This window comes from Loxodonta africana, chromosome 7 (genome assembly GCF_030014295.1).
Source record: "Loxodonta africana isolate mLoxAfr1 chromosome 7, mLoxAfr1.hap2, whole genome shotgun sequence".
Classification (NCBI taxonomy): Eukaryota; Metazoa; Chordata; class Mammalia; order Proboscidea; family Elephantidae; genus Loxodonta; species Loxodonta africana.
In genome coordinates, this window is record NC_087348.1 from 33,779,182 (window position 1) to 33,797,440 (window position 18,259).

Consider the following 18,259-nt stretch of genomic DNA (forward strand, 5'->3'; position numbering starts at 1 on the left):
GAATGTATTTTTCAAAGCACGTAGATAGGATGCGTAATGTATGAAATGTATATACTTGGATATGTGTGAGTGTAGACCCTTCTTTAACTTCTCGTGATAACTCAGAATAAGGTAGGGCAGATATTGGTACTTCATTTTTCACATGAAGACCAAGTTTCAAAGCAGTTAAGTCACTTGTCCAGGGAAAGACAAAACAAGTTCTGCAGTTCTCAATCTTGGTAAAAATCAAAGTTTCTGAAGGATATATATATATATACATACATGTATTTTACTTTATTTGCAAAATACAAAAGTGTTGGGCCAATCAGTCAGTTTCAGAATCAATAGATAAATCTGGGAGAGGCCTGTGCATCTGTAGATTTACACAGATTCCTGGGGAATTTTGGTGCACACCAAAGGCAATTGAAAGTAACAAAACATGGAACAGAACAAACAAATTCAGAGGTTAGCCAAATGATCTTCTCAAAATATCACTTTTTTCTTCTCTCTGCAGATTAAACCTTTGTCAGCTTCATCCCACATACAGCCACTGACATGGCGATGAATAACAGTGTGACTGAATTTATTCTGTTTGGGTTGACGCAGGATGCTGAACAGCAGAAAGCAATATCTGGGATCTTCTCGATTCTTTACCTTTTGACTCTGCTGGGGAACTTTCTCATTGTGGTGACTATTAAGACGAGTCATACTCTTGGGAGTCCCATGTACTTCTTCCTATTCTACCTGTCCTTTGCTGATGCCTGCTTTTCTACAACTACGGCACCCAGATTGATTGTGGATGCTCTGTCTCAGGAGAAGACTATTTCCTACCATGAGTGCATGACTTAGGTCTTTGCAGCCCATTTCTTTGGGTGTATGGAGATATTTGTGCTCATCCTCATGGCTTTTGATCGCTATGCGGCCATTTGTAAACCTCTGCGATACACAACCATCATGAGCAGGCATGTCTGTGGCATGCTGGTGATTCTGGCCTGGGTGGGATCTTGTATCCATTCTTCAGCACAGATTTTCTTGGCTTTGAAATTGCCCTTTTGTGGCCCCAATGTGATTGATCACTATTTCTGTGACTTGCAGCCCTTGTTGAAACTTGCCTGCATGGACACTTATGTGATAAATTTGCTAGTTGTTTCCAATAGTGGGGCCATATGCATGGTGAGTTTCATGCTCTTGCTTATATCCTATGTTGTCATTTTATACTCTCTGAGAAACCACAGTGCAGAAGGAAGGCGAAAAGCTCTTTCTACCTGTACCTCCCATTTCATTGTGGTTGTCATATTTTTTGGTCCATGTATATTCATATACACACGCCCACCAACTACATTTCCAGTGGACAAGATGGTGGCTGTGTTTTATACAATTGGGACACCTTTGCTCAACCCTCTGATCTATACACTGAGGAATGCAGAAGTGAAAAATGCCATGAAAAAGTTATGGTGTAGCAAATTATGACTTCAGTTGATAAATAAAAAAAAAAAAATGCAGAAGTGAAAAATGCCATGAAAAAGTTATGGTGTAGCAAATTATGACTTCAGTTGATAAATATGGTGTACTTAGTTTACACTTCCTCAACATCTTAGTTTTTGGACAAGAAAAGTGAAATACATCTAACAGGAAAACAATCCTAACGGGAAACAACAATCAACATACATCAACATGTTATTGATTCGTTGTGCACACAGTTAATATTCTGAGAGGATTGTATTAGACTATGAGTACTTAAAAGCTCACAACCACTCTGAACAACCTATAATGATCCATACTTGAATTCTATCAACATCTGACCATTTTTACTTGGTAATTTAACTTCTTGTAGAAGTTTTTCTCCTGAGAGAAATGTACTGTGTGTCAACCAAATTCATTTTATAAATTTTTTTCTAGTACCATATGAATTTGGTCAACATGAGCCAGTACGTAAGAAACTTGCAGAATCCAGGTTGTCATTTTGCCAGTATGAGCATTTGATAGGATGTTCCTGGAAGATGATACCTTGGACATCTGTAGCTGAGCCTACCTCACTGGGCAATCCTGTATTGATACCACTAAGTCTCACTTTCTGCCTAGATTTTTCTGATCTCAGTCCCTGCAGCCACCAGTATGGAGTAGCATACACTAGCCTGTCAGAATAGCACTCTTTAGAAGTGCACTTCCTGCATGCATGTAAACACATGTGCAAATGCACACACAGACACACACACAAATTTTAAGGTGCTTGACTGGAACAGTTAGCTATGACCTCTGGATGAGAGACAATTAAAAATTAAAGTAGGAGGTGTTGTCAGCCAAACAGCAGAGTAGGCAAATCCAAACACGTCCCTCCACAGAAAGGTCAGAAAAATGGGGGCCGATGTGAGAGGCTGGCATACCTCTCTCTACTCCCATAATGGGGCAAGGGGATTCTCTACAGGGAATTCTCCAAAGCAGTTCTCACCAACCACTCTCCCACTTTACACTGACCAGGTTCCATAACCTTTATCTAGTTGTGAGGATTCTGATCTTTGTCATTCATTGCCTTCAGTATGGAAACAGGCATGGTGTGGTCTGGAACACACTTTGTAATTTTACACATCTAGCCAAAATGTCAGCCTCACCACCGTGTTACATTAAAAATGTGAAATCATGATTTGTATCATTGCTGGAATTCAAAAGGACTGATTTCCCCTTAGGAAGGGCTTGTACGTTACTTGAATTTGAGAAACAATTTGTGTGCACACTTGTGAAAGGTACACTTCATGGACAAAAGTTTGTGTAGTTAAAATTTACCTGTAAACAGGAAAAACTACAAAATGAATTATAGCTCTTAGATCTGATTACGGAGCTCCAGTAGTGAGGGAAAAGGACTGACTTGAGGAAGGCTAAAGGGGACAGGGTAATCATCACAAACATAAGACTAAAGGGAAGAAAAGAAGCCTTGGAAATCAGTCTCAGGTTGGGCAAGACCCCAAGGACAGGTAAAAAAATATATATGTATATACATATATATATGTATAGAAATCGTCCAAGACAGCTACTAGAAAATCCCTTGTGGTTATTTATATGGTGAAGGAAGCCATTTTCAGTTTCCACCAACCTGTATGTTAATTTTTCATTCTTGATTTATTTCATTAAAAGTACATGACTTTTAAATTTGAGTATACAAGGCATACGGAGTCCCAAATTTCTATTCATGAAGAAAATCTTTTTCATATCCATGCTGTTGATTTATCTATTCTTTAAAATGTTTTCCATTTGTTTTATAATGCAGAATTCCATAGTCCAAGGAATATATATATATATTATTTTTTTTTTCTTTTACTCATTCTTAAACAAGTTAAGATCTGGCATTTGCATATAACCAATATGGCAGATTTCGATATCACTTAAATGTTCATTTTTTATGTGTATTCAGGTACAAGATTCACACTGTCTTGTGAAGTTTCACCGCATACATGCACAGTTTAGTAAAAGCATTCAGCAACAGGCTCAGATTGCTCAGGCCCCTTGTGCAGATTTTTGGGTCTTTGTTCTCTGCATAGCTCCTTCCGCTCCAGGGTTCGGAGGCTCAGATTGCAGCCTCTTCAGCCACCCTGAACTCCGACCTCTGTTTCCTCATCTAAGTGAGAAATGTAGATCAGAAAGAGCCTCTACCAGAAGCCTGCAGTTATCTTAAAACAAATCAAAACAACACTTAAACCTGCTGCCATGGAGTCACTTTTGACCCGTGACAAACCCACGTGTTACAGAGTAGAATTGCTTCATAGGATTTTCTTGACTGTAATCTCTACAGGGAAACCCTGTTGTCGTAGCGGGTAAGTATTATGGCTGCTAACCAAAGAGTCAGCAGTTCAAATCCACCAGGCACTCCTTGGAAACTCTATGGGGCAGTTCTACTCTGTCGTATAGGGTCACTATGAGTCAGAATCGATTCGACCGCACTGGGTTTGGTGTTTTTTTGTTTTGTTTTGTTTTAATCTCTGCAGAAGTAGATGGCCAGTCCTTTCTTCCATAGCACTGTTGGGTGGGTTTGGACTACCAGCCTTTAGGTTCGTAGTTCGTCAGAAATTGTTTGTACCATCCAGGACTTTTGCATCTATCCTAGGGCTCACCTGTTTTGTTTCCCTTCCCTAAGGGACTCTAGTTCTATACTGCCTTTTTTCCAATTTTGGAAACAATTGTTTAATTTTTTTTTCCCAGTTTTAGTAAAGAAATAGGGAAGTCCAGTTTCTCTGCTATGTCTGAAAGGATTAAGTACTATGTTTAAGAAAGTTAAATTTCTATCTCTCACTTTATGCAGCTTTCCTTTAGGAAGATGTTTAGTGTTCTTGATGATTTCACACATTTTTATGTTCTTTATATAGTTTTTAGTTGTATTGTGACTTATTTTATTTTCTAAATATTTATTGCAATTTTATTTGAAAATGTTATGTTGATTTTCAGCTACACTTTTAATAAACCTTAAAATTTGTCATTGACCCTCTCAGTTTTTCTAAAAAGATGAACATTTTAACAAATAATGAACTGTGCCTCTTCATTTTCAGTTCTGATTACCTTACTTCTTTTTGCCATTATTTTATTGGTTAACACAGAGTTTCCAAAGTGACAGCCCATGGACAGAATTCCCCTGAAAGAATTTATTTGATCCAAAGATTGTTGCTCAGCAAAGCATTTTAAAGAATCTTAATTAGTTATCAACATATTCAAATCAATAAAATGCACATAAAAATATGGATACCATACTTCTCCTGAAAATCTGAGTGTTTAGCAAATTGTACATGCACTCCCATAAGGCAACAATGGATCAGAGCTAGTAATGGACGACCCTTAAGGAGGATAAAATTCACTCTATCTCTAGAAGCCATAGTCCTATGACCCCTTTTAAAGTCTCCACAGAAGCTGGTGTTGCTCGTTTTCCTTATCCAGCTGGACTCTGTAGCTTTTGAGGTTAGGATCTCTGCATTAGGGCCCTCAATACAATGTATAGTAATAATAATTTAAAAAAAAAAAAGTTTCCACTGAGTTGATTCCAACTCATGAAGGCCCTGTGTGTCAGAGTAGAACTTGCTTCATAGGATTTTCAGTGACAATGACCTTTAGAAAGTAGATTGCCAGGACTTTCTTCCAAAGTGCCTCTGGTTAGATTCAAACCATCGCCCTCTCAGTTAGTAGTCAAGCGCTTAACTGTTTGACTGCAGTAATAAAAGATTGCCTTGTCTTGTTACTGAATTTAATGAACCTCTTTCACAACTAAATTTGACATTTTTTTTTAGTTTTTTGGAAGAAACCCTTTCATCAAGTTAAAGAATTTCAATTTTACTTTTAGTTTGCTGTATTTTGATCATAATCCAGACTAAGATCTACCAAATCCCACTTTGGCATCTTGGAATTGATTTTATTATATATGTATATGTATATATATATATATATATATATATATATATATAACCTGCTGCCGTCAAGTCAATTCCGACTCATAGTGACCCTATAAGGCAGAGTAGAACTGCCCCATAGTGTTTCCAAGGAGCGCCTGGTGGATTTGAACTGCTGACCTTTTGGTTAGCAGCCGAAGTACTTAACCACTACTTCACCAGGGTTTCCATATATATATATATACACACATAGCCAGTGCTGTCAAGTCGATTCGGACTCATACATATACATACATATATATACACACACATACATATACATATATATATGTAATTGCTAGTCCTTACCTACTAAAATGTATTTAATGAGAAAGACAAGCACCCCATTTAATGAGATGAGAACTAATCTTCATTAAAGATGTCACTTTGGGAACTAAGGTACACCTGATCCAAGCCGTGGCATTTTCAGTTGCCTCATACGCATGTGAAAGCTGGACAATGACTATGGAAGACCAAAGAAGAATTGATGCTTTTTAACTAGGGTTTTGGCAAAAAATACTGAATATACTGCCACAAGAAGGAACCACTCTGTCTTGGAAGAAGTACAGCCAGAATGCTTCTTAGAAGCAGGGATGGCGAGGCTTCTTCTCACATGCTTTGGACATGTTATCAGGAGGGACCTGTTCTTGAAGAAGGACATCATGCTTGGTAGAGGGTCAGAGAAAAAAAGGAAGACTCTTAAGTAGTTGGACTGACAAAGTGGCTGCAGCAATGGGCTCAAACATAACAATTATGAAGACGGCATAGGGCTGGGCAGTGTTTTGTTCTGTTGAACATAGAATCGCTGTGTGTTGGAACCAACTTGATGGCACCTAATGACAACAACAATTTTAATTACTTATTGAAAAGATATCAACTGGCAGGTGAACCTATATTATAGTAAGACGTAGCCAGGGAGCAGCTGGTAGGTTTGAACTGCCAACATTTTGGTTAGCAGCCAAACCTGAACCACTGTGCCACCAGGGCTCCAAACAATTACAAACATGGAATTAAACCTAGCATTATTAAACCTCACGTATTATACATATATGAAGTTTAGGACCACAAGCTAAATCCCTCTCAGTATTCACATAATATGATTATAATAAAGACTCTCTTAAGGTTTTTACAGGATACCCTGGTTGCATAGTGTTTATGGCTGCTAACCAAAAGTTCAGCAGTTCAAATCCAACAGGTGCTCCATGGGAACCATACAGGGCAGTTCTACCCTGTCCTATAGGGTCAATTATGTATTGGAATCGATTCGACAACAATGGGTTTGGTTTTTCTGGAAGGTTTTTACAAAGGCCCAAATAACCATACTATGATGGCATTTCTCTTCTATATTGATGAGAAGTTGAAAAATGAATAAACCTAAAGTCAATGTGGGTACTTTGAAATATTTTAAGAAAGTATTGTGAAGTTTATTCTATAATTAAAAATTAGAGGACAAAATGGAAGGTAACTACAAAAGCTTTTCACATCATATTGCTCAATAACTATAGCACATAAGTTAGGATCAAATAGATGAATGGATAAACAAACTATGGTATACACACAAAATGAAATACTACATAATAATAAAGAACAAAGATGAATCTGTGAAACATCTCCCAACATGAATGAATCTGGAGGACATTATGCTGAGTGAAATAAGTCAATCACAAAAGGACAAATACTGTATGAGACCTCTATTATAAAAACTCATGAAAAGGTTTACACACAGAAAGAAAGCGTCTTTGATGGTTATGACAGAGGGGAGGAGAGGGGAGAAAAAAACACTAGGCAGACAATAGAATAGTGGTAACTTTAGTGAAAGATTAAGACAGTACACAATACTGGGGAGGCAGGACAACTTGCCCAAGGCAAGGTCATGGAAGCTTCACAGATGCATTCAAACTCCCTGAGGGACCGAATTACTGGGCTGAGGACTAGGAACCTTGGTCTTGGGGGACATCTAGCTCAATTGCCATAACATAGTTTATAAAGAAAATATTCTATGCCCTACTTTGGTGAGCAGCGTCTGAAGTCATAAAAGCTTGTGAGCAGCCATCTAAAATACTCCACTTGTCCCACCCCATCTGGAGCAAGGGAGAATGGAGAAAACCAAAGACACAAGGGAAAGATTGGTCCAAAGGACTAATGGACTACAACTACCACAGCCTCCACCAGAGTGAATCCAACACAACCAGATGGTGCCCTGCCACCACCACCAACTGCTCCGACAGGGATCACAGTAAAGAGTCCCAGACAGAGTAAGAGAAAAATATAGAACAAAATTCAACTAAAAAAAAAAAAGCCAACTTAGTCTGACAGAGACTGGAGAAACCCCAAGAGTATAGCCCCTAGACACTCTTTTAACTCAGTCCTGAAGTCACTCCTGGGGTTCACCCTCCAGCCAAAGATTAGACACGCCCATAAAACAAAACAGGACTAAATGGGTACACCAGCCCAGGGACAAGAATGAGAAAACAAGAGGGAACAGGAAACCTGGTAATGTGAAATTCAAGGTCAAGAAAGGGAGAAGGTTGACATGTAGTGTGGTGGCAACCATGTCACAAAACAGTATGTGTATTAATTGTTTAACGAAGAACTAATCTGCTCTGTAAACCTTCATCTAAACCACAATAAAAAAAAAAAAAAAACTTAATACGAGATTCTAAAAGAATTTTTGGTTTTGAGTCATTTTGAACAGGTAATAATAAAATTCTTGCTCTTTGGGGCTTCAGAGAAGGCCAGGACTTAGATATATTAGCCCTACACAATCTGACCCCTGCCTACATTTCTGGCTACATTTCTTGCTGCTCTTTACTTTAATAATTATGTTCCAGCCACTTTACTCTTTTATAGTTCCTTGAAAATGCCTGCCTTTGAGTTGTTCTATGTATTTTCTCTCCCTAGGATCTGTATCCTAGTACTCCTCACAATCATTTCCTAATGATTCCTTTTGTCAATTATTGGTGTTTGTCATTATTATTAATCTTATTAATTAATACATTTAATCACTTTTTATAAGGAAACCTCAACAGAATTCAAAATCTACTTGAAATGTCACTTACTCATAGAATCCTTCTCTGATTACCCACTATGATGTACTCTTCCCGAAGTAATCAAAGCACCCATTCCCATTAACTCTGTTGTACTGATCACACTTTGGTTTTTCTGTTTATTTTTAATTGCTTATTAACTGTCTACCTAATCATCAGAATTTGGCTCTTTTGAAAAGGAAAGGTGCTTGTCTTCTATAATCATTCAACAGGCAGGTATTGAAAATAAATTGGTTCCAAGCATCAATAAAACAAAAGTCCTTCCCTCAGAAGCTTTCAATCTAGAGAGGAAGATGGAAAGTCACAGAAGTCAACTGATAACTATACAAAAGTAGTTACACTTTTGATCATAGCTATAAGGAAATTAAGCAGATGTTGAGATAGAAAATAATGGCAGGAGTGAAAGATTCTTTTAATAGAGTCGCTGGGGAAGGCTTCTCAGAGGAAGTGATACCAATGTAAGATAAAATATGACTGATTCTTTCCAGGTACAGAGCCCAGCAAATGCAAAGTCACTGTGGTGAGAAAGGGCTTAGATAGGCCTAGGTACAGGTGAAAAAAACCAACATGGCTGAGGAGAGGAAACGGGGAGCTCTTAATGTGCTGGGGAAGGTAGAGACTGTCATCAGATTAACCAGGAAATTCTAGAACAAGGAAAGAAATTTCCAAAGGCAGTGGGAAGCTGAGGAAGTGTATAAAAGAAAAGAGTATCATAATCTCTATATTGTAAATACCCTAAATAATAAATCAGACTTATATTTTTAAAAGATATCTCCGGATTCTTCTGGAACATGGGCAGTTTTATTTCTCACACATCTTGGAGAAAATGACGCTCTTTATTGGGAAACTCATAATGCTAGCGGCATGAAGACAGTTACTTGCCAACTAAAGTCTCTCATTGAATCCAAAGTTTCTTCATGGCATTTTTCACCTCTGCATTCCTCAGGGTGTAGATTAAGGGATTTAACATGAGTGTGATGATATCCGACACAGCCATTGCCTTGTCTATGGGATAAGTGGCCACAGGCCTTACATAGAAGAAAATGCATGGCACAAAGAACAAGACGATCACTGTGAGGTGGGAGCCACAGGTAGACAGGGCTTTGTGTCGCCCTTCAGAGCTACAAGACTTCAAGGAGCAGAGGATGATCATGTAGGAGACAATGAGGATAAGAAAGATGGTCACACACATCACCCCACTATTGAGGATGACCAAGAAGCCCAGGATGTGGGTGTCCATGCAGGCCAGTGTCAGCAGTTGAAACAAATCACACATAAAGTGATCAATGACATTGGGACCACAGAAAGGTATTTGGTACATGAAGAGGAGCTGTGTAATTGCATGCAAAAATCCTCCCACCCAGACCCCTCCCAGCAGCAGGCAGCACACCCGAGGACTCATGGTACTCATGTAGTGCAGGGGCTTACAGATGGCCACATAGCGGTCATAGGCCATCACAATGAGAAGGATGATTGACACCCCACCGAAGAAATGTACTGCAAAGAGCTGGGTCATGCAGCCTTCAAGGGAGATGGTAGTACGCTCAGAGAAGGAATCCACAATCATCTTGGGGGTGATGACAGAAGAAAAGATGGCATCGGTTAGGGACAAGTAAGTAAGAAAAAAATACATAGGTGACCTCAGACTCTGACTTGCAGTCATAGTTACCACAATGAGTAGGTTTCCCAACATGGTGGTCACATACATGATGAGAAATACAGTAGAAAATATTTTCCGCAGCTCTGGGTTTTTTGTAAGACCCAAAAGAATGAATTCAGTCACGTTGTTTTGGTTTCCCATTTACCAGGTACTGATATGAGCTCTGGCTGAGAGAGGGAAAATCTAAAAAAGGAACATAGCATTTACAATTAGTGACTATTTGTCTGCATTTATTTGGCTCAAGATGTGTTTGGAGAGGTAGAGGCAGTAACCAGGTAAACCAGAGAATTCTAGGACAAGGCAAGGAATTTCTAAGGGCAATGGGAAACCAAGGGAGGGTATAAAGCAAAAGAGTATTATAATTTCTTCATTGTAAATACCCTAAATTATAAATCAGGCTTATATTTTTAAAAGATACCTCTGGATTCTAGTGGAAGTTGGGCAATTTTATTTCTCACATATCTCTTACGGAATAATTTTCAGGGGAAATTCATAACGCTCTCAGCATAATGACAGTTACTTGCCAAACAGTCTAGACCAGATGCCATGGAGTAGATTCTGACTCATGGTGACCCCACGTATGTCAGAGTAGAGCTGTGAGCAGTAGGGTTTTCTATGGCTGATTTTTCAGAAGTAGATTGCCAGGCCTTTCTTTCAAGGTGCCTCTGGGTAGATTCAAACCTATAACCTTTGGGTTTGCAGCCAAGGTCGTTAACTGTTTGTATCACCTGGGACTTCACGTTTCTCAAAATTCCTAATAAATTACTAAGGATGCAGTGAGCACCAACACAATTCATGACATTTTATAGAACAAAAGGAAACTGCAACGAAGTGTGAACTGAATAGAGAATACTGGTGTCAGCCCTTTCTCCAGGCTTGAGAGTGGAGTTGATGTCAGAGACTGGCTGCTATTCCTCCGTCAATCAGACTCAATGATGACAGTTATCGGGTATAGTCTGTAAACATTTGTATTTCTAGACTTGCTTCGGCCATAACCAAGGACCAGACCATACCCCAAACTTCCAGCTCAGCGCCGACTTACAACCATCAGCTGCATTTGTGATATTCCTTTTCTCTTTCCACAATGGCTCAGTGAGGAACATTTTTTAAAGGACTGGTCAAATAAGAAAGGGGCCATCTTAGTTAACATTTTTCTTTTTCAGTCCAGTTCCCTCTTATTCCCTAATTATTTAAGCAGACAACAAATATTTTAAAAACTCAGCAGATGCTGCAAAGTTGAGCAATAAAAAGAAGCGTCAGATGTGGCTCTTTTCCTTAAATAAGGGGCAGGCCTAGTAAATTTAAAATAATGACAAATAAATCATTGAGAGCGGAAGAAATGAAAGAAAAACAAAGTATTGAAGTTTTAAAGCTAGACAAAGGCTATTCCCTGGAGGGAGGAAAGCATGAGCAAAGGCCCAGAGCGGGGATAAGAGATATGGTTCAGGGCAGAACAGAAAGCTAAGGTCTTCGAGTTAACATAGACCAGGTTCTAATTTTGACTTCTGGAACACATTTTAAGCTGTGTAATTAGCTAAAAGTCATTTATCCTTCCAGATCTGCATTTTTATGTAGAAATATTGCATTTGTGTATTTATAAATGCATTTTAATAATATAAATTTATACATAGATTGCATCATGTATGCAAATACAGTGTACATTAAATTTTTAATCAATTATTTTTATTATTGACAACATTCCATGTCAGTGTATGGAGATTTATCATATTCCCAATTTTCTGCTAGTACAGTGCTACTGTGAATGTTTTGTGTTGATGTATGTGTCTATGACTATATCAGGGAAACCCTGGTGGCATAGTGATTAAGACCTATGGCTGCTAACCATAAAGGTAGGCAGTTCAAATCCATCAGGTGCTCCTTGGAAGCCCTGTGGGGCAGTTCTACTATGTCCTTTACTGTTGCTGTTAGTCGGAATCAACTAGACAGCAACTGGGCCAGGTTATAACAATAGAGATGCAGATCAAGATATATAGCAATAGATTTAAGTAGTTCTGTAAAATAAGTTTTTGCAATAGAATTGCAGAATCACAGGAAATGAACATCTTACACTTGGGTAACCAAACCAAACCCACTGGCATCAAGTTGATTCCAGCTCAGAAGCTCTATAGGACAGAGTAGAATGGCCCCAAAGGGTTTCCAAGGGGCAGCTGGTGGATTAGAACTACTAACCTTTTGATTAGCAGCCATTGTCTTATCCACTGTGCCATCAGGGATCCGCTTAGATAGGTATTGGTAAATCCTCCTTACAAAATGATCATTCATAACAATAATATATTTCTTTCTCTCCTTTTTTTCTATTATTTTTGTCTTTCTTCTTTACATCAATTTCTTACTTTTCAGTTGTATTATTTTTGTTATTATAGAGGCATCATTCTATATCAGAATATAATTCAGATGAATTTTTAGTAAGGAAACATTTAAACTCATTTCATAGATAAAGAACACTTATTCTTTGTCTAAGTAGATTTGTCAATAATCGATCTACTCATCTCAAAATAACAACCGTAATAATAATTAGCATTTATTAAGCATATTGACTTGTTCACTTCCTTGAGGTCATGAAGTTAGTGAGTAATATAGTCCGTTTTTGAATCCAGGAAGCTGGAGTCTGGAGCTGAGAGTTCCTTCTGATTTCTCTCTGGGCTATATAACATCTCCATTGAAAACCTACGTACCTAGATGGTTCTCGGGATTGCAATTGGATTGTCAGTTTTATGTAGTCGGTGGACTTGTATCTCTAAAGCTTTCTGAGTATCGAACTAGATTTTTCTCTTATCCCTAAAGGACTTTAAAGTAGCCTCTTTAGTACATGTATCACCCCAGTTTTTTTTTTTTCTCCTTTCATAAAACCAATGGCAAATTAATGGGATTGCAACTGACTGCAGTAGAATTTTGAAGAATGGAAGTGACAATAATGTTTTAATTTTTAATATTGTGATCTATGATAACTTATCAGTGTTTCCATAGGATGCTCCTAAATTACCTCTATCCTCGCTATCACCAAACCACCAGCATTACCACAGCTGTTCCTACTACCACCACCACCACCACTGTGATCATCACTGTCATCACCAACACTGCCACAACTACTGCCATTATCACCAACACCAGTATCATCACCAGCACTGCCACCACCACTATCGTTACTACTATCTCCACTGCCATCGTCTTCATCGCCATCACCACTCCCACTGTTGTGCCTATGGGTAGATCTACTTATAATAAAAGTTAGTAGTTGTTCTGTTTTACTGATAAAGAAATATAAAAATTCAGCTTATTCCTAAATGAAGACCTTCAATTTAAAATTTAAGTATTACTCTCTAAATATCACAATTTTTTAAGAAAAAGAATACATTAATACTTCTTTTTTTTTTTTTACCCTTAATCTAAGATGAGAAAGAATAATATCTAGGGAAGGAAAGAGAGAAATGGCCTTGAGAACTAAGAAAAAAAGAGAGAGAAGAAGAAAATAAATGGAAAGAGAGTAGGAAACACACATACACACTCACAGGGGAGAGCTAGAGCTAAAGAGGAGAGAGAGAACACTGCAAGAGAAAAATATTGAAATGAAATTGGAAAAAAAAAATCAGACAATCTCCTAGTAACTATTTCCAGATACATTATCTACTTCTTTTTTGGAAACCTATGCATATTATTTTATTTACAAATTTTCATTTCTAAGATGGAGACCAACTGACTTACTTAAATTTTTCCTCTCAGAGTAAAAAGTAGATCAAGCAAAATAATTTGATCTCACTCCAGTTAGAACTTAAGTATGAACTGAAGTTCATGACTCAAATTCCAGAGAATAAACATTGCTAACAGAAAAAGCACACAGGTTTTGAGTGTGAATTACTGACATACTTTAAAAGCAAGAGATACAAACATATTAATATGTAATTAATTCAATTAAGATTCATCATAATTTGAAAGTGATTTCTATGCCACAATTCTATGCAACAATTAAGACCTAAGTATTAAGTACTCAATCAAAAGATAAAGTTGACCCTTAGAATTCAGTTTTTACAATTCGTCAAAAGTGGAAAGTTATATAAATAAAGACTCTAATCATTTCAAGTCTAACCCAAGATCTTATCCCACCTGAGATTCATTCACATAAAGCAACTTCTCCAGAGAGTCTAAGAACCAGGTGAAATGATTCCAGAGTATATTTTCTTACTGTGGAAGTAAGCTGCCCAAGATATAAGTGGAAAAACATCATCCGGTCATTAAATGCTAGTCAAATCTGTCAAACTAGGATTTCTATTGCTTTTAAAGAGAGATTTAAAGCAGAAGTTGTAGGTGTCTATGAGCCTAACGAAGAAGTATACATTCTGTTTTACCAAGGGACTTATTTATATCCTCTCCAATTAAGGTTTGCTGAAGAGGTAGCCAAGCAGAGAATTTACTGAATCGTTCCGGTCCCTTTTTGAATCCCAGTGGATTGTATATTGAGATCACAGTAGAAATTGTCTTTGTTCAGTTTCAAAGAAGATACATCATGGATACAATGTTTTCCTTTGGGTTAAAAGAGGCCAAAGGGCCTATCTGAACAGCTGTGACAAGGCACAGACTTACATCATTCAGCTGTAGCCTTCTGAGGCTATTTCCCCACTGACAGAAAGGCTAATCCCTAACCCAGTGAATTCCCATTCACCCACTTTAATAATAGGTGTGCTCAGGGGAAGAATATCACTAAGGTCAGGCCAACATGCAGAAACCTAGATCACAGTATTAACCATTTAGTCATTTGTTCATGCACTGTGATGTGTACCTCAAGTACAGAACGGCCACAGCTTGAAATAGTCAGAATATAGCAACAGGAAGGAACCTGAGGCCTATCCCACCTCTGGGTTCCATCTCCCACACAGAAGTGATATCTGTCCCTGGGAGGTCACTTTTATGGTCAGAAAATTTGTACTAAGGCAGAAAAAAATATTTATTTATTTTTTGAAATTTATTAAGAAGTGGCATTTTCAATTAATACCGTTTTACCATTTTTGGAGAAATGGGTTATAGTTTTCATTCTTTCTCCGCCCTATAAAATGATTTCATTTGCATTAACTTTTTTTTTAATCTTCAACACCCTCTCGGGTAATCAGAGTTAGGATGATTATCTCAATTTTCAGAATCCATTTTTTTTTTTTTTAATCCTCGTAGATTATCCACAGGCTTATTTTTGCTCCCAAATCATTTTTACTAATTGTCTGATATTAACTCATCAGATATGGGGTCTCAAGTTACCCTATGGTCACGAGAGCCATTTAGATATAGGTTAGAATCAACTTCTCTTGGTGGGGAAAGATGGGGAGAGAGTAATATGAGTCTCGATAGTCAATTCTTACAAATTCTAACTCAGTCGTTAAGTTAGTGGCTATTCAAATATGCATCTACTCCCTCTCTATTGCACTGTTGTTGTTAGGCACTGTTGACTCGGTTCTGCCTCACAGTGAACAGAAAGAAACACAGGTCAGTCCTGTATCATTCTCAAAGTGCTTTCTATATTTGAGCCCACTGTTGCAGCCACTGTGTCAGTCCAACTTATTGAAGGTCTTTCTCTTTTTTGCTGACCCTCTGCTTTACCAAGTATGGTGTTCTCCGGTGACTGGTCCCTCCTAATAACATGTCCTAAGTACATAAGACAAAGTCTCACCATCTCACTTCTAAGGAGCATTCTGGCTACACTTCGTCTGAGACAGGTTTGTTTGTTCTTCTGGAAGCCCATGGTGTTTTTAATATTCTTCACCAACATGATAATTTAAAGGCATCATTTCTTCTTTGGTCTTCCTTATTCATTTTCAAGCCCCATGATGCTATTCTGTTTTATTTCCTTTATCACATTTGTCATTATGTGAAATTATATCTTTCATTTAGCTTTAACTTGCTTTTTATTTATTTGCACCTAACTAGAATATAATCAGTAAAAAAAATTGACTTTTCTGTGTTTCTGGTTTTCAGTTTGAATCCCTGGGATGCACAAATGGTTAAGTGCTAGGCTACTAGTCGAAAGGTTGACTGTTTGAACCCGTCCAAGAGGCTCCTCAGAAGACAGATCCAGTGATCTGCTTGTGAAAGATCATAGCCTTGAAAACTGTATGGAACAGTTTTACTCTGTATATACAGGGTCAACATGAGTTGAAACTGACTTGACGACAACTAACAACAACAGGAGCGGTACAGTATGTAGAATTTGAAAGATAATAGACATTTGTTAAAAAAAAATAATAAATGCACATGCTGTTTTTGTCGATAGGTCCATGGAGTTGGTTCCAACTCATAGTGACCCTACGTACAACAAAGCGAAACACTGCCTGTGCCTGCATCGCCCTCACAATCATTGCTGTGCTTGAGCCCATTGCTGTAGCCACTGCGTCAGTCCATTTCACTGAGGCTCTTCCTCTTTTTTGCTGACACTCTACTTTACCAAGAATGATGTCCTTCTCCAGGGACTGATCCCTTCTGATAACATGTCCAAAGAAAGTGAGATGAAGTCTCTTCATCCTTGCTTCTAAGAAACATTCTGGCTGTACTTCTTCCAAGACAGATTTTTTCATTCTTTTGGCAGTCCGTGGTATATTCAGTATTCTTCGCCAACACCATAATTCAAAGTTGTCAATTCTTCTTTGATCTTCAACCTATTTGATCAAACAGTCCTTTTTCTTAATAACGTGATTAATATTCCAGAGTACATAATATGGGAAAAGTTACTTTGAAGAGCCAGTATTTATTCAAGGAAGCTATTCTCATACCATAACCCATTGCCGTTGAGTTGATTCCGGCTCATATCGGACAGAGGATATACTTAGCCAACCACTGGGCGTGACTTGAGTCTTAAAGTTTTCTATTGACCTGTGTGCCATATCATCTCAAATTTTACCATTTGCTATTTATTCTTTTGAGTTGATTGCTATTCTATCAATTGTACTTCTTTTCCAAAAATAAGTAATATATTTACTTTGGTGGAAATAAAATCGTTAAATTGTATTTTCCCTTTCACAAGAGGAAATAAGTGAAGATGGGTTACCTGCAAAGATGAGAGTCAACTGAAGTTTAATGGGAAGAAAACTTCCCAGATATGATACAGGAATAACCAAAGGTTACTTTTATAATATGATCCACGGTCATCCCTGCATTTTGTCATTTTAGAATCATGTAAAGGATCAAAATAGCATTGTGGAAAGAGTCCGGACACTGCCCCAAAGACTTGGCAATCCAGTTAACCTCAAATGGCCTCATTTTGCTCATAAGCCAAATGAAGTTAAACTGCCTGGGTGGAGCAAACAGTTAAGTGTTTAGCTGAAAGATTGGTGGTTTGAGTCCACTCAGAGCTGCCTCAGAAGAAAGGCCTGAGGACCTACTTCTGAAAGGTCATAGCGATTCGGAGCTGCTGTGGAGCGCCGTTCTGCTCGGACACACATGGGGCTGGAATGGACTCGACAGCAACTGGTTTTTTGTTTTTTTTAAGATGGGGTTAGTAATTACGTCATGATGTAAGAATTATTAGCTAAAGTTTGTAAAATATCTTCCCAAGTGTCTGGTTCATAGTTAACGTTCAACAAAATTTAGTTAATCCCCTCATTTAAATGACACCAAATTGGCATTTCTTAATTAAATATGAAGCTTAACCCATACTGTCAAGTAAGCGAGGCATATACTATCTTTCTTTTTTCCCCTTCCCTTTGGAATAATTTCTTTATAAAGTACAAGAAGTTATCTGACGCAGTTGTTACCCGTGAGTAGCTCCACGAGGTAAGTAGAAAGGGAAATGTGGTTCCTTAAGAGCATTCCCAAGCTATCAAGAATTTCCTCCTGAGGCTGTCAAATTGACTTACATTTTCTTCAAGAGTCTTGTCCTTTCCAGATTTGCTGTTGCCAGTTTATTTTCTTGTGTCTCATTCATAATTGTTTTAGCACCTCTTTACTGAGCTCTTGGTGTCTTTCACTCGGACTCCCATTTATTGGCTTTGATATTGTTCTTTAGATGTTCTTTTAATTCTGTTTCATGCCCTGGATTAAATGTGACATATTATCAGTACTGACCCTTGACTTGCCCTTGTCAATATTCCAAGTTCCTAGGCAGGATATGTCATCAGAAGATTAAAAGAGGCCCCGACCTTTTAATCTTTATCTGCTACAAAGTCTAATTGTCA

At 37.9% G+C, this 18,259-nt stretch overlaps 1 protein-coding gene and 1 pseudogene across 1 annotated transcript; one reads left to right on the plus strand and one right to left on the minus strand.

Moving 5' to 3' along the window:
- The first annotated feature begins 403 nt into the window (after positions 1 to 403).
- On the plus strand, positions 404 to 1,476 carry LOC135231941 (olfactory receptor 4C11-like; annotated as a pseudogene).
- A 7,556-nt stretch (positions 1,477 to 9,032) lies between these two features.
- LOC100667597 (olfactory receptor 4C6-like) lies at positions 9,033 to 10,229 on the minus strand. The gene has a single exon (XM_010592054.3). The coding sequence runs from the start codon at positions 10,227 to 10,229 to the stop codon at positions 9,324 to 9,326; it is 906 nt and encodes a 301-aa protein (XP_010590356.2). The 3' UTR covers positions 9,033 to 9,323.
- Between the last annotated feature and the right edge of the window lie 8,030 nt (positions 10,230 to 18,259).